This window comes from Ylistrum balloti, unplaced genomic scaffold, assembly GCF_031769215.1.
Source record: "Ylistrum balloti isolate Yb309-2 unplaced genomic scaffold, AGI_CSIRO_Ybal_v1 Utg369904, whole genome shotgun sequence".
Classification (NCBI taxonomy): domain Eukaryota; kingdom Metazoa; phylum Mollusca; class Bivalvia; order Pectinida; family Pectinidae; genus Ylistrum; species Ylistrum balloti.
Window position 1 is genome coordinate 123,278 of NW_026782030.1, and position 21,469 is coordinate 144,746.

Sequence of the window (21,469 nt, forward strand, 5' to 3'; positions counted from 1 at the left end):
CATTTGACAGATTTGCTAAGCATCATTTACATATTGTGGAACCTCTGTTCTATATTTTTTCGGATATTTAAGAATTAAAAGTAATGTAACAGAGTCATAAAATGGAAATGAATATATTATGACGTAGAACAATATCTTGGCTTCTGACTTCCTTGAAATATCAAAATTAACATACATCTGCAATCGAATCATGAGAAAAATGGTCTTTTTCTTTGGGTTTAGGTTTTTATAGTTGTGACGTTTGGATTCAGACATAAACATGGATGCACTAACAGCACAACTTGCAGCTGACTTCTCTGTAAGCAGTGATCCTAACAGCACTGCAGCACAACATCCCAGATTTTCACAATACAAGTCCCGCGGGGATGCACTAGATCAGAACACACGCCGATCAAGAATTCTCAAGGCACAGAAAAGGTAGGTGTTTTCTGTTTAAATTCACTATAGATTCTAGTGCTTGGTTGTGATCAGGCATAGTGGAAAATATTGTATGTATCTTGTTACTCTACATACTTTAAGTTTTTGTGCCTACTCTAAACATTATATTGCAATTTTCAAGGTCACGCTGTCACAGTTTGTTAGCATTTCTTCTATTGAGCTTTTAAAAACATGGAAGTTTACCTACCTTGCCACCAATTGCAATTTTTCAGCAAACAAATTTATATATTTGCTTGTCATAAGGTTGTCCAATTTGTGATATGTTTTCATATTTTCTGCTCTTACAGGGTCAGTATATTTAATTTACATATGTATGTACCACTTCTGTTGAAAGTTTATGTAACTAAAATATGATAATATGTAGCCAATGTTGACTGAGGTGAGTTTCATTCTAAGGAGAAGTTATGGGTAACTTTAAGGTACATGCCAGAAGTATTAAAATCCCCGTCTGAAATTGCGATGGCACAGCCAAAATTTTGTTGTGTTGTCAGCTTAAATTTTAAGTAATTAACTTGTTTGTGCCAATTATTGAGCATGTTCATTAAACAACTGGTTTTACAGTGATGTACACTGTACAGCTAGCTACAGTTGTGTGACCACCAATCTTACTGTAAAAGCATTTTTTCACAGTGAGGACTACTGTTTGGAAAAAAAACCCTAAAATGTCAAATCAGTTATTTAATAACAATTTCATCATTTATCAGATTCAAATACCAAGAAATCTGTAACTTTTATCAATACATTGGCATATATTTTTTAAGGGGATATCATTCTGTAGGTATGTTTTAAAGAAGGACTTGGAATAGAATAATTTTATTTTTAAGTTAACAACAACTTCTCTGTATTATTCCTTTAATTAAAGCATGATAATCTGGTTTATGAGTTGTCATTCCTCATTTAACTTATAGCAAAATCATCAAATCATCCTCTCTCAAAACTGAATCAACTTCAGGTTTCCCTGTTAGAATGTAATGGTTTATGAATGGTTGAATTTTAGACAAAGGTTTGATTTCCTTTGCCACATCCGCTGCCTGTCAGAAGACACATGGGATAAGGCTGATGCAGAGTCTGTAGCCTCTAATGACAGCATGGAGGTACAAATGGAGGGGCAGGAAGTGAAACTCAGAAAGCCAGGAAGAAACTACAAAAATCAGGTATTCTTACATAGACATTATCTCTTAGTTGCTGAGGTAGCGTAACTTGGCAATCTCCCAACTGAATCTGGATAATCAAAATAGTGTGAAATAAAGAAAGAAAAAAACATGAGAACAAAGTCCATAAATTTTGATTTAAGGTTGTTAAACTCCAAAAGAGCTGGCTGTTTTGCATCACTACATTGTCAGTCATTTGTGATACCTAAAATTTGTCAGTAAGTGACCGTCTCATTCATCTGTGGACACATCTTTATATTATCATTCTGAATGTACAATGTAATTATGCTGTAACTATGAGTGTTATTTTGGGATCCAAATGACTTTGAAAGTTACATTCGATTACTTTTTAGGTGCAATTTGATGAAAATTGCTTTTCTTGTGAAGAAGGTCAAGGTCATCATTTGTTAAAAATTGTCATACCTTGAAATTTCATTTCCATTACTTACATGGAGATGCTGTGATTTTCATTAAGTTTTTATAAAATATTCCTGCATCAAATGATTACTTATATGCCTGTTTGACTCTTACCCATATTTAGATTTTAGTATAAACACCAATGAATATTTCTTTATTGGAAACTGCATATGTTTTAAATGACCATTGTATATCTACAGCTGATCATAAAAGTGACACATCCATTTCTGTTGAAGTGAAGTACTTTTCTGTCAATGTGACAGTTTAGTTCCTATCTTACCAAAACAACTCAAGCATTTTGCATTTTTATTGTATTTTGATAAAGACTTAACTGTGAATGGAATTAGTATTTTTGAAGAAAGATACAAATCTAAATTGTCGTTTCAGTTAATGATGTCTGAGTGGTTAGTAGAGGTGCCAGACGATTTCGCAGAATCATGGTGTACAGTTATTTGCCCTTGGGGAAAGAGATGTCTAGTTGTTGCATCAAGGGTAAGTAAAAATTACAGAACAGTAATAAGGAAAAGGTAAAAGAAAAGATGGAAAATGCAAAAAAAAAGGCAATTTTGATTATGGTGTACACTTAATTGGCAATCAGTCACTCTTTGATTTTATGCTTCATATATATCCTGTTTAAAAAATTAAAAGAGGTCCTACATATTATCTCTGACTCAAAGTCGTTGAGTTAGAGGATGAACATATTATCGGACATTGATACATTGGTTAGTTGGTAAGAAGTTGGGGTGAGTTTATAACCAGGAAATAGGCTTATTTCTTGATACATACATTGGTATAAGAAGATGGTGATCTCGTGTTGTACAGGGTAGAACCACAGCCTATTCTAGGGGAGGATACAGAATCAGCACCTTCTCATCACATCTACCAGGGGGCTCCAAAAGTCAACCAGGTCGATTTAAAGGTAAGCTCATTTCAGTACAGGCAATTCATAATTGTGTGTAAATACATGCTTGAATGGTTTGAACAGGTACAGTTGTATGTTATCATTTTTCAGCTTGATCAATGAAGATGGTAAAGCTAGTAAGTTGATGATTAAATTTGAAAACAGAACTTTGGGGGGTGGGGGGAAATAATAAAAAAAATTTAAGAAGAAAAAAAAAAGATAATTATTTAATTTTTTTATTGGCTGTTTGTGGATGGTCAGATTTGGAGTAGAGGTACACTTGCTTTTCGTTAGGACTTTAAGATTTGATTCACATTCTGACCTAAAAGGGATTGACTGGATGAGTTTTCACCTTGCTCTCTATTTGCTACTTTTCCTCCATATTGGAGTATCAGTATACTCCTATGTTTGTATTTTAGCTGGTTTTATTACCCTGTTGAGAACCATGGTAATTTTGTCAATGTGTCTCCTGCAGTAGCTGATTACCTCAATAAAAACTGTTTGTGACTCTCCTGTCCAATAAACCCACCACAATAGGACAGGATAGTCTGTGATTTTGGCTTTTCGCGAAAATCAAATACATAAATTGCCTTTCAAAATCTTCAGCTGATATTTCTGATGCTCAAGCTATTTTGGCCAACATCAGTGGTTATGAGTTGATGCTACTTGTTATTATCCTAAAGCAACTGAAAATACAGATTTAATATTTAGAGACAATATAGGCGAATGGTGCTATGTGAAAATTGGTCAAAATTAATATGAAAAATAAAAAGTGGAAGTGCATTTACCTCAAAATTAAGTAAATTTTATTATTTTCAGTATTGAAGAATTGAAAAAAAAAGAAAAAATAAAATTCTGTGTGTATTCTAAACAGTACAACTATTCAGTTGTTTTAGGCTATGGCAAACCTCGGAACTAAAGTTCTACAACCTGAAATCTCAAAGAAATTTTATAAAGGAGACAAAATTGAAAATTCACCTTTCAATTCAAACTAAAAATTCAATATAGAACTGTTTCCTCCTTCCAGGATTTGTCACTGATATTAGGATTATAGATTAAGATGGAAATGTGTTTTTTCTTTACTTAACAGACAATGCTATTCTGGATTGTCTCTTCAATGAAGCGGAGGGAACATACTATGTACTCGATATTATGTGCTGGAAAAATCATCCTGTGTATGATAGTGAAGTGAGTATAGAATTACTTTGTGGATGATAGTGAGGTGAGTACAGAATTACTGTGTATGATAGTGAGGTTAGTATAGAATTACTTTTGTGTATGATAGTGAGGTGAGTACAGAATTACTCTGAATTTGATAGTGATGTGAGTATAGAATTCCTCTGTGTATGATATTGATGTGAGTATAGAATTACTCTCTGTATGATAGTGATGTGAGTATATAATTCCTCTGTGCATGATAGTGAAGTAAGTAGCATATGATAGGAATTACAGTGTGGCCAACAGTGAAGTGAATATAAAATTTTTATAGATGTGTACACATGTGAAGTGAGGCATTTTTGTGAAAATGACCGTCATTCAGAACATGATAAGTGGGATTTTATAATTGAAATAACTTCAACTTACAGTAAAGATACACATTCTTTTAGCACAAAGACTTCAATTTCTACTTTATCATTGTAAAACCTGAAAATTTCACACCACATATAGAGAATATAGAACAATGTAATATCTTTAAACTAGTGGCTATTGCAACTGAAAGAAACACTTGGATTTCCTTTTTGTAGACAGAGTTTCGATTTTACTGGCTCCACAGTAAGTTCTCAGAAGAAGCACAACTTTGCATAAAATCTGATGAAAATCCTGTAAGTATATAAAAAGCGTCTATCCCAGTATTGACTTTGATTACAGGTACAGTGTCTATGTTTAGTTTAGATTTCAAATTCATTTTGCTGTCTAAAGCAGTTTTTACACATTTGAAATAACTGCAATACAAAACCTAGTATGACTGGCAATAAATTTATATTTACTGTGTCAGGCACATCATATTTTATGCTTTGCCATGAAAATGTGAATAATTAAGCCTGTATACCATTTTATATAGGACAGTAATTGTCAATCAACTTCTCAGAAATACTTGATTCTTATACATTTAATTAGTGCTGTATTAATTAACTTATATGTAGCATTATAATGAAGCTGGAGACAGGAATGGATAGGTTGTAGTTTCCTTAGGACAAGATCATTGATGACATAAATTGGAAAATTAAATGGCTTATTTCATGGATTAATCTAGAATTTTAGGAATACTACCCTTTGTGGGAGAAGGGGAATTCTTTTGTTATTTTGAAGAATGGAAGAACTTCCTTCGACCCTTTTGATAACAATTCAATAGAGGGATATTGTAAAACTATATCATGCATTTTGAAGATTACGTAAATAATATAAGACAATGTTGAAGTTAAATTGATATCTGTTTTCCATGATGGCATGAAATGAAAACATGTTAAGCAAAAATACACTAATTAGCTCTGTTTTGGGGATAGCTTTCTCTGTTTTGGGGATAGCTTTCTCTGTTTTGGGGAGAGCTTTCTCTGTTTTGGGGAAATTTTTCCATGTTTTCAGTATTTTTTTCAGTTTTAGTATACTTGATGGGGAATTTGTTTACAGTCAGAGAGGAAAATACACCATTTGGGGAATACTACCCATTTTGGGTAGTAAAATTTGTCTAGATAAATCTGAATTGGTTTTGTAGTCACAAACCTGTTCATGCATTGTTATTGATAATCAGGTCCTCTTACCGTTATTGTACAGGATGTATATTAAATTTTGTCCTTTATATTTTCAGTATAAATTTGTTGCATTACCAAACTTCCCTTGTACCCAGGAGTCAATCAGCGAAGCTGTAAATACAGCAAATTTTGAGGTATGATTCTACCGTTTCTAACTCTTATCTTTATTCAGTCACCAAAGGAACAAAGTCTCATGGTGACCTGTTGTGATTGACTTTGTCTGGTGCTGTGCATCTGTAAACTTGTGATATTTAAAAAAAAAATCTCAAAAACCTCTGAAGCAATTTTGATGAAAGTTTGCAACAGCTTTCCCTAGCCTAACATGAACCAAAATTTGATATTGAAATTCTTGTTCTTTGTTCACTCGGAATCTGAAATGGGTTGATGATATCAGAACTAAATTGGTCATGTATCTCTCCTTTAGAGGTCAAGGTTTGAATCAAGGATTGGGTCCTCCTTCAAAGGAGAAAGCTAGGGACCAAAAGTCAGTATTAAATTTAATGAGATGAATCAGATTGCTGTGTGAAGTAATTGGCAGTAAACACTCCTGTTCCTTTCAAAAATGAACGTTATATCAATGAAGAATAGGCTGTCTGGAGGCAGAGGGGCATTGGAAGACGGTGATAGTTTTAGACAGTTTCAGAGTTTCGTGAAATGACATATATTCATGTTGCTTTTGATAAGGTCAAATGATGTATAATCCTGTTGCTGTAGACTTGGTAAAATGACATATATTCGTGTTGCTGTAGACTTAGTAAGATGACATATACTTGTGTTGCTTTTGATTAGGTAAAATGACGTAAACTCATGTTGCTGTAGACTTGGTAAGATGACATATATTCATGTTGCTGTAAACTAGGTAAGATGGCAGATATGTAATATTTTTGTTATATAGATTGACGGAGTCCTGTTTTTCCACAAGAAGACCCACTATACATTTGGATCAACACCCTTGGTGGTCTGGTTAAAACCCTACATGTTACCAGAGATCCTTAATATTCAAGTGATAGACAAAATCATGGAGAATAGACCCGACTCCTACACTAACTACGCTGCCCACATGTCAGTGGTGGCAGCAGAGAAGGAGAAGGCGAAGGAGCAGAGAAAACAGAGAGACTGTGAAAAACAACAGGGTGTGAAAATACTGCATCGAGAACAGGGTAAAGGAGATGCTGATGGGAAGGAAGTTAAAAGTGACAGACAAGGTGCTGGTGATGGTGGAGGTAGTGGAAGACGAGGCAAGGGGAGGAGGAAGAAGGGTGGGGCCGAGGCCCACATGGATGTGAGTTATCAGGATGATACATTAGAAAGTGTGGAGGAGGAAAGTAGTGGTGTTATGGAGGCAGTAGAGGCCCCTGGTGGGACCTAAACCTCAGTGTTGATAATAATATAGAAAATATTCTTGCCTTTGCTGGATTTCAGAATCTACTCTCATTATGTCAGTGAGAAGATTTATAAAGAGGTCGCTGGCTTTGGTCATTTTACACCAGGCAATGAGTTGTCAATACTTCTATGCTGCGCAGGATGACAACACATTTTATATGTAATACAGATATATCTGCTGTGTATTCATATCACTTGTCCTTTGGACACACATTTAGGTGACTCAATAAAAAAAAAACAAATTTCCTTAGATAAACCTAGTCAAGTTTTATCAGAAAAGTTAGATCTCAGAGTTTTTGGTATTCAGTATATCAGATATAGTGTGTCTTACCCTTGTAGATTCCTGAATTTGGCATGTTGGTAAAAATTCATTTGATTACATAATCATCAAAATGTAAATCCTTGAAACAATTGCCGCTAGGTTTGTCCTGCATCGCTCATTTTCTATCTGCCAAACCCGCATTTTTATTCTTTGTAGTGAAGTGATCTACATTTTCTGTAAAGACAAAAATGTGCAAAATGATTTCAAAAGTATTTCATAGACAAATTGTGAATATATATTAATATTTTTACACTATCATCTTGGAAGATATAACCTTAATTTGGTAATTGTATAAATCTTAAAGTTAGCTTCTTATATAAAAGTTTTAAACAACTTTTTTAAAAGAAATTCATAAGGGAATTGGAGGGAGTATTGGCAGTGGATACTTGATACTTTGGATGTTGTCAACGTTGACTTCCAGCCAGATGTAGACATTTCTGTACGAAATCCAACTGTCAACTCTCCGGTATATTTTGTCGTTACTGATGGAGATAAACTCCACGTTCCTCTCAGACCACATATAAATTAGAATATGTTTTAATTAAGATAGGTAGTCATCACTGGCTCAGTTTTAGATTCTATCTTAAGGAAATATTTTTTAAACAGACATTATTATTCTCGGTTTGAAAAGTTAAACAGCAGTAACTTCTTCTTTGCTATCGAACAAAGCCTATGATAAGGCTGAAATAATTAGATTTTTCATAGATTTATTTTACTAGATTCCATGCCTGTTGGTTTACTTAAATCATGATTTCGTTTATGATTACATCATAAATGTGAGTTATAAATATCCTACACACGATTGTAATATTGTGGTGGGAATTTTGTCAATAAAGGTCAGCTTTTGAAAATTTCTATGTTTTAAGTTTTGTTTTTGTTCTAAAATATTCAAACTTGGTTTTTTATTTAGTTTTTGCTATAGTACAGTTGTAAAGTGAAGTGGTCACTTTATGGCACAGTCACAATATACTTATTAGATAATTACAACTGGTCATTTCAATACCCAAATTTGGTCTATTGTACACAGCACTAGAGTCTTGGTGTAACTTTTTAGAAAAAGATATAATGTAAAATTTGTTCACTTATAGGGAAAAAATGTGCTTATAAAGTAAGGTTGTATTGAAAGGCACCAATAGTGCATTGTAACATAGATATTAAAAAGCAGAATGTGATATTATTTAACAGGACAGGATATAGATTATAGTCAGAAAACACAGAAACATTCCAATACATAAAGGAAAATTATACATAGTGTTATATACAATGTTAATGTAACAAAGGAGCATTTCTGTAGTGACAGTAATACAGTATGATTAGTTATAATTGTAAAGTGAATAGAGTAAAACAGGAAACCTGTTGGTGTAAATTTAAGATAGGGACATACTATGAGTGTAATGTTTACTCACAATTTTTTGTGATTGTGCAATTTTGCCACCAATGAAGCACAAGAACATTTTAAATACAATCAAATGTAATGGTTTGTGAGTAGTCTTGCTTCAAGTATTTGTTAAACTGTTGAAAGTTTGAAGCATTCAAAAATCATCCTTTATAGTAATTATCTAATCTTAACTAAGACATGGAAGAATGGAACATCATTAATAGACCACAGAATCAAAATGTTTGTCTGCCATTCTTATATTACTTATGTTTAACTATCTCAATAGCATACTTACTAGTAAATGTCTATAGGTATCAACCAGAACGTTTGACCTCCCACCCATTTATTGGACTTACTTTTTACTTGTACTAGAGTAAATTTAGTCCACATGTTGTAGTATGTACAGAAAGAAAACAATATTTGTAGTATATAGCCATTACTGGAATATACTTAAAAAGGAAACGGCTAAAACTGTAAAGTTAGCACAGGAACAGGCTAATATTGTAAAGTTAACATGGAAAGAGGCTAATATTGTAAAGTTAACATAGGAACAGGCTAATATTGTAAAGTTAACATAGGAACAGGCTTATATTGTAAAGTTAACATAGAAACAGGCTGATATTGTAAAGTTAACATAGGAACAGACTAATATCGTAAAGTTAACATAAGAACAGACTAAAATCATAGAGTTAACATAGGAACAGGGTAATATTGTAAAATTAACATAGAAACAGGCTAATATTGTAAAGTTAACATAGGAGCAGACTAATATCGTAAAGTTAACATAGGAACAGACTAAAATCATAAAGTTAACATAGGAACAGGGTAATATCGTAAAGTTAACATAGGAACAGACTAAAATCGTAAAGTTAACATAGGAACAGGGTAATATTGTAAAATTAACATAGAAACAGGCTAATATTGTAAAGTTAACATAGGAGCAGACTAATATCGTAAAGTTAACATAGGAACAGACTAAAATCGTAAAGTTAACATAGGAACAGGGTAATATTGTAAAGTTAACATAGGAACAGGGTAATATTGTAAAGTTAACATAGGAACAGACTAAAATCGTAAAGTTAACATAGGAACAGGGTAATATCGTAAAGTTAACATAGGAACAGGGTAATATTGTAAAGTTAACATAGAAACAGGCTAATATTGTAAAGTTAACATAGGAACAGGCTAATATTGTAAAGTTAACATAGGAACAGGCTTATATTGTAAAGTTAACATAGAAACAGGCTGATATTGTAAAGTTAACATAGGAACAGACTAATATCGTAAAGTTAACATAAGAACAGACTAAAATCGTAGAGTTAACATAGGAACAGGGTAATATTGTAAAATTAACATAGAAACAGGCTAATATTGTAAAGTTAACATAGGAGCAGACTAATATCGTAAAGTTAACATAGGAACAGACTAAAATCATAAAGTTAACATAGGAACAGGGTAATATCGTAAAGTTAACATAGGAACAGACTAAAATCGTAAAGTTAACATAGGAACAGGGTAATATTGTAAAATTAACATAGAAACAGGCTAATATTGTAAAGTTAACATAGGAGCAGACTAATATCATAAAGTTAAAATAGGAACAGACTAAAATCGTAAAGTTAACATAGGAACAGGGTAATATCGTTAAGTTAACATAGGAACAGGGTAATATTGTAAAGTTAACATAGGAACAGACTAAAATCGTAAAGTTAACATAGGAACAGGGTAATATCGTAAAGTTAACATAGGAACAGACTAAAATCGTAAAGTTAACATAGGAACAGACTAATATTTTAAAGTTAACATAGAAACAGGCTGATATTGTAAAGTTAACATAGGAACAGGGTAATATTGTAAAGTTAACATAGGAACAGACTAAAATCGTAAAGTTAACATAGGAACAGGGTAATATCGTAAAGTTAACATAGGAACAGACTAAAATCGTAAAGTTAACATAGGAACAGACTAATATTTTAAAGTTAACATAGAAACAGGCTGATATTGTAAAGTTAACATAGGAACAGGGTAATATTGTAAAGTTAACATAGAAACAGGCTGATATTGTAAAGTTAACATAGGAACAGGGTAATATTGTAAAGTTAACATAGGAACAGGCTAATATTGTAAAGTTAACATAGGAACAGGCTGATATTGTAAAGTTAACATAGGAACAGGCTGATATTGTAAAGTTAACATAGGAACAGGCTGATATTGTAAAGTTAACATAGGAACAGGCTAATATTGTAAAGTTAACATAGGAACAGGCTGATATTGTAAAGTTAACATAGGAACAAGGCATGGAAATAAATAATGACCTGTTACATTGGCACCCATGTAGAGACTCAACTGAACTTACTTTCACAATCATCTCTGTAACCCCTTGAAACTCAAAGATGAGTTATTTACTGGAGGGGGAATAAGTAACCCTGATAGATATTGTCCATAATATACCACTCAGCAAGGAGAACTTCTCTTTAGCTCAATTGGTTGAGTGTCAGACCATTAAACCAGAGGTCTTCGGTTAGAATCCATGTGGAGGCATTGAATCAATTAATGTCCTCTGAGTGATACTTTTCATATAAATAAAAGATCTCTTTAGCCAATCCATATATTGTGCTTAGTATTTACCACTAGTATTACAAAATCAATATAAGAACATGTTGTGTAAGCTATGCAATATGAACATGACTGTGTTAATTTTTAAGACAGGATATCCGAAAACATGTATGACATTGTAAACTTGTCAAGGAACATTGTTATATTGTTATAAAGAAAACATACTATTATGTGTAGGAATATGTTAATAGTGTGAACTTCATCAGAAAGGTGCCTAGCAGTCTTATGACAGGTAAAACTATAATAACAATAATGTTAAAGCTAAACAATTCACCGATTAACAATGAAAAGATAACTGTTATACATATCTGTATCAGGATATCTGAAGTCTGAGGTCACTTGTCAAGACTGTTTAGTTAGATTAAAATGATGAAAATAAAGTTTCCACAAAGCTGTCAAAAGCTTTCATCATCAACTGTTGTTTTCGCTGTTAATCACTTCAATAAAACAGGGAGGTCAGTGGAAGCTGAAGAAAAAAGGTAATAAGATCAGTGACCTGAAGGTCAGATGTAATATGTAAATTTTCTGAAGGTGAAAAGTAATAGGTCAATATCCTAAAGGTCAGAGGTAATAGGTCATTGTTCCGAAGGTGAAAGGTAATAGGTCAATGTATTTAAGACAGTAAAACAAATTGATCTATACAATTTATAATGATTTCTATGAGTTTTTCATTGTTATTTATGACATTTGATTTATGATATTATTTTACCTAGTTTATACATTTGAATTCCAATTCAGTGAACCCTGCCCTTTTTTCCGATATAACTTATGAAATCAGTGTTAATTTGACCTCAATTGCAGTCATTTAATAAGTAAATGAAGCATAAAAATTGTTGAAAGATATATACATGTACTTGCCACAATTTTTTCACAGCTGGGATTCCATTAGTGGTGATGTACATTACAGTTCTTTTTGACAGGTGATGTTTTCTGAGTGGATGACAGAAGTACCAGAGGATCTAGAAAAAAATTGGTTCATGGTTGTCTGTCCAAAAGGAAAACGTAACCTGGTCATATCAGCACAGGTAGGTAATAGTTAACAGGCTGGTAATAAAACATTGGTTACCTGTCTAAATTTGTATGTAAGCTGTCTCTTAATATGAACATATAACTTTATATTAGATGTCTGTTAATGTGAACGTATACCTGTATGATACTGTATGTTAATTTGTATGTATACCTGTATGTGAGCTGTCTCTTAATATGAACATATAACTAAATGTAAGCTGTCTGTTAATGTGAACATATACCTGTATGTTAGCTGTCTGTTAATGTGAACATATACCTGTATGTATGCTGTCTGTTAATGTGAACATATACCTGTATGTATGCTGTCTGTTAATGTGAACATATAACTGTATGTATGCTGTCTGTTAATGTGAACATATACCTGTATGTATGCTGTCTGTTAATGTGAACATATAACTGTATGTATGCTGTCTGTTAATGTGAACATATACCTGTATGTTAGCTGTCTGTTAATGTAAACATATACCTGTATGTATGCTGTCTGTTAATGTGAACATATAACTGTATGTATGCTGTCTGTTAATGTGAACATATACCTGTATGTTAGCTGTATGTTAATGTGAACATATAACTGTATGTATGCTGTCTGTTAATGTGAACATATAACTGTATGTATGCTGTCTGTTAATGTGAACATATACCTGTATGTATGCTGTCTGTTAATGTGAACATATACCTGTATGTATGCTGTCTGTTAATGTGAACATATAACTGTATGTATGCTGTCTGTTAATGTGAACATATACCTGTATGTATGCTGTCTGTTAATGTGAACATATAACTGTATGTATGCTGTCTGTTAATGTGAACATATAACTGTATGTATGCTGTCTGTTAATGTGAACATATAACTGTATATAAGCTGTCTGTTAATGTGAACATATACCTGTATGTATGCTGTCTCTTAATATGAACATATACCTGTATGTATGCTGTCTGTTAATGTGAACATATAACTGTATGTATGCTGTCTGTTTATGTGAACATATAACTGTATGTATGCTGTCTGTTAATGTGAACATATACCTGTATATAAGCTGTCTGTTAATGTGAACATATAACTGTATATAAGCTGTCTGTTAATGTGAACATATACCTGTATGTAATCTGTCTGTTAATGTGAACATATACCTGTATATAAGCTGTCTGTTAATGTGAACATATAACTGTATATAAGCTGTCTGTTAATGTGAACATATACCTGTATGTAATCTGTCTGTTAATGTGAACATATACCTGTATGTATGCTGTCTGTTAATGTGAACATATAACTGTATGTATGCTGTCTGTTAATGTGAACATATACCTGTATATAAGCTGTCTGTTAATGTGAACATATAACTGTATATAAGCTGTCTGTTAATGTGAACATATACCTGTATGTTAGCTGTCTGTTAATGTGAACATATAACTGTATATAAGCTGTCTGTTAATGTGAACATATACCTGTATGTTAGCTGTATGTTAATGTGAACATATAACTGTATGTATGCTGTCTGTTAATGTGAACATATACCTGTATATAAGCTGTCTGTTAATGTGAACATATAACTGTATATAAGCTGTCTGTTAATGTGAACATATACCTGTATGTTAGCTGTCTGTTAATGTGAACATATAACTGTATATAAGCTGTCTGTTAATGTGAACATATACCTGTATGTTAGCTGTCTGTTAATGTGAACATATAACTGTATATAAGCTGTCTGTTAATGTGAACATATACCTGTATGTAATCTGTCTGTTAATGTGAACATATAACTGTATATAAGCTGTCTGTTAATGTGAACATATACCTGTATGTATGCTGTCTGTTAATGTGAACATATAACTGTATATAAGCTGTCTGTTAATGTGAACATATACCTGTATGTAATCTGTCTGTTAATGTGAACATATAACTGTATATAAGCTGTCTGTTAATGTGAACATATACCTGTATGTTAGCTGTCTGTTAATGTGAACATATAACTGTATATAAGCTGTCTGTTAATGTGAACATATACCTGTATGTTAGCTGTATGTTAATGTGAACATATAACTGTATGTATGCTGTCTGTTTATATGAACATATAACTGTATATAAGCTGTCTGTTAATGTGAACATATACCTGTATGTATGCTGTCTGTTAATGTGAACATATAACTGTATGTATGCTGTCTGTTAATGTGAACATATAACTGTATGTATGCTGTCTGTTAATGTGAACATATAACTGTATGTATGCTGTCTGTTTATGTGAACATATACCTGTATGTATGCTGTCTGTTTATGTGAACATATAACTGTATGTATGCTGTCTGTTTATGTGAACATATACCTGTATGTATGCTGTCTGTTAATGTGAACATATACCTGTATGTATGCTGTCTGTTTATGTGAACATATACCTGTATGTATGCTGTCTGTTAATGTGAACATATACCTGTATGTATGCTGTCTGTTAATGTGAACATATAACTGTATGTATGCTGTCTGTTAATGTGAACATATAACTGTATGTATGCTGTCTGTTAATGTGAACATATAACTGTATGTATGCTGTCTGTTTATGTGAACATATACCTGTATGTATGCTGTCTGTTTATGTGAACATATACCTGTATGTATGCTGTCTGTTAATGTGAACATATACCTGTATGTATGCTGTCTGTTTATGTGAACATATACCTGTATGTATGCTGTCTGTTTATGTGAACATATAACTGTATATAAGCTGTCTGTTAATGTGAACATATACCTGTATGTAAGCTGTCTGATAATGTGAACATATACCTGTATGTAAGCTGTCTGTTTATGTGAACATATACCTGTATGTTAGCTGTCTGTTTATGTGAACATATACCTGTATGTAAGCTGTCTGATAATGTGAACATATACCTGTATGTTAGCTGTATGTTAATCTGTTCATGTACATGAAAGTGAGCTGTCTGTTAAATTGAGCATATACCTGTATTTGAGCCTATGCAAGCGGGCATGTTGCCTATTTTGACATCATTTAAATTGCAGTTGTTAATATAAGTTTATAATATTTGGTACATTTATATCTGTCAATATAGAATTACACCTTGTTATCCCTGTCGGTACATTGATAATACCCAGCTTGATTTGTTGTAGGGAAGAACATTTACACAGTCTAAACAGGGTTTGCTTCTGGAGGATTTCCCTTCTTGTTTACCCGGTGGGAACATTGGAGACCAGAAAGGTGTGTGCACAAACATCTAAACAAGATCTATATTTAGGCTCAAGAGTGTAATAAAGGGATTTGTAAGAGTACGGACATGAATACAGATAAACTGTGAACAGACCTGTCTGTTCTGGGAATGTTGGGAAATGCTTTAATAATTAGATTGATAGTTTCTGAATTATCAGGTGGGTTACTCATGTTATTTATTTATTCATTTATTTATCTAACTGGTTTTTTGTCCACAATTACAGCCTTTTGGCCTGTCAGCAGACAATTAGCTTACTCATGTGACAATTGATGTTATAAATAGATCCGTTCTAAAATTGTTTTTGATAGTGCTCTTGTGATGACTGACCTGATCTTTTTCAGGAATGTCAGTGCTCGACTGTATCTATGACAAGAAGGATGATGTTTATTATGTGTTGGATATGATGTACTGGAAGAATCAGGATATGACAGACTGTGATGTAAGTTTGCATATATTGATATGATAAGCATATGTAGTGAGTCTCTTCTGTTGTGACCAAGTTACTCCACTTGAAGCTGAGTCACTCCTCAATTTACATAGTCACTCAGTTTGTGATTCACTCCTCTTGTGTCTGAGTCACTTAGTTTGTGACGGAGTTCCTCCTCTTGTGACTGAGTCACTCCATTGTTGACTGAGACACTCCTCTTGTGACTGAGTCACTCCTCTTGTGACTGAGTTATACAGTTTGTGACAGTCACTCCTCGTTTGACAGAGTTGTTCACTCCTGGCTGCCAGTATTGGAAGCTTTGTACTTTTTTGGTGTAGGAAAAATTGTCGTGGTTTTAACTCCTTATTTATTCTACAGTGAATTATACCTTGACTGGTAGCAATCCTTTCATATTTCATATTGCTCTTCAGTAAAATCATAAACCAAATTTCTATTATATCAGATGGATCATGACGATAAGTTTTTCCCTTCAATTTCAGATGAATTAAGGGTTTTCATGTTCACCATACATATTTATAATAATGAATATATGAACATGTGATTTGATTACTTCTGTCACCCTTGTGCAGTTAAAACACAAACTTTAATATGTATTTTCACTGAAGTTATATAAATCATTGCTTGGTATTTAGGCAGTATTTAATTTCTGTGTCTCATTTTACACAAGAAAGAATGCATTGATTGAAAGTCATTGTCTCTTTGCCCAGAGTGAGTTTCGTATTTTCTGGATGAATGAGCGTTTAGGGGAGCAGAAGAGCATAGGACGACGTACTAAGATCAACCCTGTAAGTATATAAACTATTCAGCCTGAAAAAAAAGGCACAGCAGAGCAGAGCGATACAACACAAGTTGAAATACTATAAATAAACCTTCATTAATTATATAGATATATATCTTTGTTTATTATCATATAGATATATCTTTACATAGATATAATCATTTATTATCATATAAAAAAATGTTAATTTATTATAACAATACAAATATACTTGTATTTATTTATTTATTTGTTATAACCATACAAATACATCTTTATTTGTGATTATTACTCTCTTCATATTTAGTGTTTTTGGTCAGTCATTGCTTATAATAATTTCATTTTTACTATTGTAACATAGCCGGCTGTATCTATCACCTAGAGTACCTACCTTTTCTTACATACATAATACTTATGTATCACGGTGAATATTTATTAAATAATTGATGTTTTTCACTTGCAGCACAAGTTTATTCCACTGAAGTCCATTGCCTGTACAAAGGAAAATATGGACGAGGCCATGAGCTCTTCAGCCCTTCAGGTGTGTGATTTCTATAAATAACGTTTAACAGTTTTAGCCCCAGTATAGACAACTAATCCACTGCAAAATCAAAGAGCAAATTTTTCTTTTTTGTGCTTATACACGAGGAAAATCAAGTGCAAATTTAAATCCTTCACAATCATTTTTACGAAAATAACACTAGATTTAGTTCGCGATATTGGAGTCTTAAAAAAGTCCTGGTCTCTAAAAGTTAAAGTCATTTCTAGATCAGGTTAGCGAAATCATATATTCACAATTATGTCTGAACAGGTAATTGTGCGAAATAAAGCATTCACAAAATCTAAGTGATTACATTATCACCTAATCCCAAAAGTTGTCTTTGTTGATTTTGGAGCATATTGCCAGTATGTAAACATGTGATGAGAAAACTACATGGACTCTCCCTGGCATTTGTTGTTATGAAAAGTCAGGAGAAATCTTTGAAACACGAGTCATGCTTGTGTTGTTTCAGGTGGACGGTGTCCTCTTCTATCATAAGAGTCTTCCATACAGGCCTGGGGTGTCCTCTCAGATTCTCTGGTTGAAGCCGTACATGATGATGGAGGCCTTGGGGGTGGAGGTCCCACCACATATGGAGCAAGCACCAAAGAATTATACAACATTTGCTGATCACGTGGCAGCCGTGTTGGAGGAGCAAGGAGACAAGAAACCAGAAAGAACAAGTGGACAACACAAAGCCAAACCATGTATTGATATTGATAAGATTATTTCAGACATTGGAGATCTGTACATCAGTAAGAGACAACTGGAGGCAGACACCATTGGGCCAGTTCATATCCGTGATCGTGCACAGACGAGTGTGTGGAAACCTGAGCATTCAGGCAGGAGGCAAGGTGATGGGCTTCTTGGGGATCCGAGACAATTCTTTGGCGGGAATTATTACAATCAAGGGAACTATTACGAGGGATATTATAATCAGTGGTATGGAGGCCAGTGTTACAATGATCAAAGCTATAGCAGATACCAGAACTGGAATTGTCAGAACTATGGCTTCAATAGCAATCTGCCTGCATTAGGGGTCCAGGGTGCCTGGGGCTATGAGGAACACAGGAAGGCAAGACTGCCAAAGGGAAGAGGAGGCCTGCTCAAACTTAGTGCCATGGATTCCTATAAACAAACACACAAGATATTCAAAGAATAGAAAAGCTCTTTTAATGGTGTATGTGCATTTGTGAGTGAGAGGTGCAGTCAACCAAAAAATGAGACAGATTTAACATTGTTCTTGTGGTTTTAAACTGGTGCTGAATATTTGAGCCATGCTAGAGGTTACTCCTTTAAATTCAATTTCAGGAAATTTGTAGTTGTGTACAGAAGAAATCTTACCAAATACCTGGTATCTTATTCATGTTTAGAAATATTCAGCATGAAGGTACAGCTAATGAAAGTGATTAAAAAAGACATTAAATTTGTTTTCTGCAGTTTTGTGAAATTCATATTTCCTTAAGCCGATGTCATAGATGACAGATGCATCATTTAGTCCTATTTGCGGGCTTTAGTTTTCATTTCATAATAGATTTAACGGTCACCGCAAATTTTACACAATGAAGCCTAAATTGAGTTTACAACTAGTCATAAGGTGCTATTTCAAAACATTTACATCCGTTAGATATTTAATATGTACAGTTGTGTGAAGTTTTATTGTGTACCAGATGGCGTTGTTGATTATCTCATACAAATGTGAGAAGTTCAGATTACTTCCATCGTTTATTTTCCACAAAAAGTTACTCAATTATTCCTTGACTTAAGGAAGTTTCTCGCCTGTAAGCTGCGTTTATAGGGAAGCATATTGGAGTTGAGGGAACATTTGTTATAAACGTTTACCTTAAACATTTCTTCTCTGTAATATTTCCCTATGGAAAAGTTTAGGATTTTTCAAGTTCCAGAATTGGGCACCAGATAGTGTTCAGTGAAAGATTTGATCAAATATATAAAATGGATGTTGTGCTTCACTGATGATAGTGATTGTAATGAGTTGAATGGGTTTGCCAGTGTAAGAGGGTGTCTACACGGCCAGAGTTTGGAATATTCCTATTTTCTTCTTCTGTCCTATCAGAAACAAAAAAAAACAATTTTTGTTGATAGAAGTGGTTTTTTTTCGATAACATGAAGAAAACAATAAAACAATGTAAACAAATGAGCTGAGGTTAAGTGGAACTTCTTCTCATTCAGATACAGGGTATCTTACATGTTGAAAGAAATTTTCTTGTTAAAGTAATTATTCATCTTGTTTTATGTTAACCTGACAAGCTATGTCACAAGATCTTTCTTGCATTTTTGCTTTTCATATTGGTATACTATACGATTTATGTTGGGTGTAGTGTTGATTTATGCAAAATGAAAGCACTTTGAACATAAAATATTCAAGTAATGCATCAGGATTTGATATTTTATCACAATTATTGTTTTTTCACATTTCATTTCTTCATTTCTCAAGAAAAGAAAAATGAAACCTTCAGTTGCTTTGAAAATCTTGCCTTTAATATTATTCAGTGCTTATTAAATATGGATACATTATGACAAATGTATATATTATACAGACTCTAGTCATGTGTTGATTTAAGCATTAATGTCCGTCATACTGGATCATTCATTGTAAAATTGAAATTGCACTAATGTCAAAGTTAACCAGTAGGTGGGTTACAAATTTCAGTTTTACCTGCAGTCATGTCTATTTAGATAACCAGTCCAGATGACAGAGCTTTGTGATCACAAGGGTCATTTCTGTAAGTTTATGCAATGTAGATTACAGAGGACATAGGTCACAAAAAAAAATCAGCAAGAAGCATTTTATAAAGATTTTTTTTTTAATTTCCTCGATGTCTTGTTGTGGCTTTTTCAGTACTATGTAAGGAGAGTGACTGGTTGATGTGATTGAAAGAGATAATATTTTTGTGAGTTTAAACAATTGTTCTCATTACTTAATGCATTAAAAAAACTTTGAAAAACTTTATAAAGCTGATGTTGTCAATTAAAATCTTGGCGCCTGCATCACTCACTAGTGCATTCATGAGAATCAACTTTCAAATCTCTTGTCTTTCTTAAAGTGGATAAAGGTCAATTTTTTTCTTTTCAATCTGCTTCTGTGAGTATGTTTGGAGTAAATGGTGATCCGTCTGCCACACAATATTTCTGGAGCATATCTCAGCCACTGCTTGATGTATAGATTTCAGACCTGAAACACATCTCAGCCACTGCTTGATGTATAGATTTCAGACCTGGAGCATATCTCAGCCACTGCTTGATGTATAGATTTGAGACCTGGAGCACATCTCGGCCACTGCTTGATGTATAGATTTGAGACCTGGAGCATATCTCGGCCAATGCTTGATGTATAGATTTCAGACCTGGAGCATATCTCGGCCACTGCTTGATGTATAGATTTCAGACCTTAAGCATATCTCAGCCACTGCTTGATGTATAGATTTCAGACCTGAAGCATATCTCGGCCACTGCTTGATGTATAGATTTGAGACCTGGAGCATATCTCGGCCAATGCTTGATGTATAGATTTCAGACCTGGAGCATATCTCGGCCACTGCTTGATGTATAGATTTCAGACCTGGAGCATATCTCAGCCACTGCTTGATGTATAGATTTCAGACCTGAAGCATATCTCGGCCACTGCTTGATGTATAGATTTCAGACCTTAAGCATATCTCAGCCACTGCTTGATGTATAGATTTCAGACCTGAAGCATATCTCGGCCACTGCTTGATGTATAGATTTCAGACCTGAAGCATATCTCGGCCACTGTTTGATGTATAGATTTCAGACCTGAAGCATATCTCGGCCACTGTTTGATGTATAGATTTCAGGCCTGGAGCATATCTCAGCCACTGCTTGATGTATAGATTTCAGACCTCCAGTTCAGTTTCAGAAACAATAAATAAATCACCCTGGCTATTCATCATGGAGTGATTTGGCCAGAAATAAACATTACCTGATATTCAAAATAAAAAGTTCATAAGAAAAAAAAAAATTCAAAATGATGATTTTGAATTTCTTCACTGCTCAAAACACCAAAAGTTTTTAACAGTTTGAAAATATAGTTAACAATTCAACTAATGTTACCTTGCATAAAGATCACAAAAGCGACACATT

At 33.4% G+C, this 21,469-nt stretch overlaps 1 protein-coding gene across 1 annotated transcript; it reads left to right on the plus strand.

Moving 5' to 3' along the window:
- Window positions 1–235: 235 nt before the first annotated feature.
- LOC132546666 (uncharacterized) lies at window positions 236–20,287 on the plus strand. Its single transcript, XM_060210388.1, has 14 exons — window positions 236–417; window positions 1,436–1,592; window positions 2,394–2,498; window positions 2,829–2,925; window positions 3,998–4,095; window positions 4,653–4,730; window positions 5,714–5,791; window positions 6,553–6,939; window positions 12,277–12,381; window positions 15,504–15,591; window positions 15,943–16,040; window positions 16,757–16,834; window positions 17,270–17,347; window positions 17,820–20,287. Exons 1-14 carry the CDS (start codon window positions 260–262, stop codon window positions 18,507–18,509), a joined length of 2,295 nt encoding a protein of 764 aa, XP_060066371.1. The 5' UTR covers window positions 236–259; the 3' UTR covers window positions 18,510–20,287.
- Window positions 20,288–21,469: the final 1,182 nt, after the last annotated feature.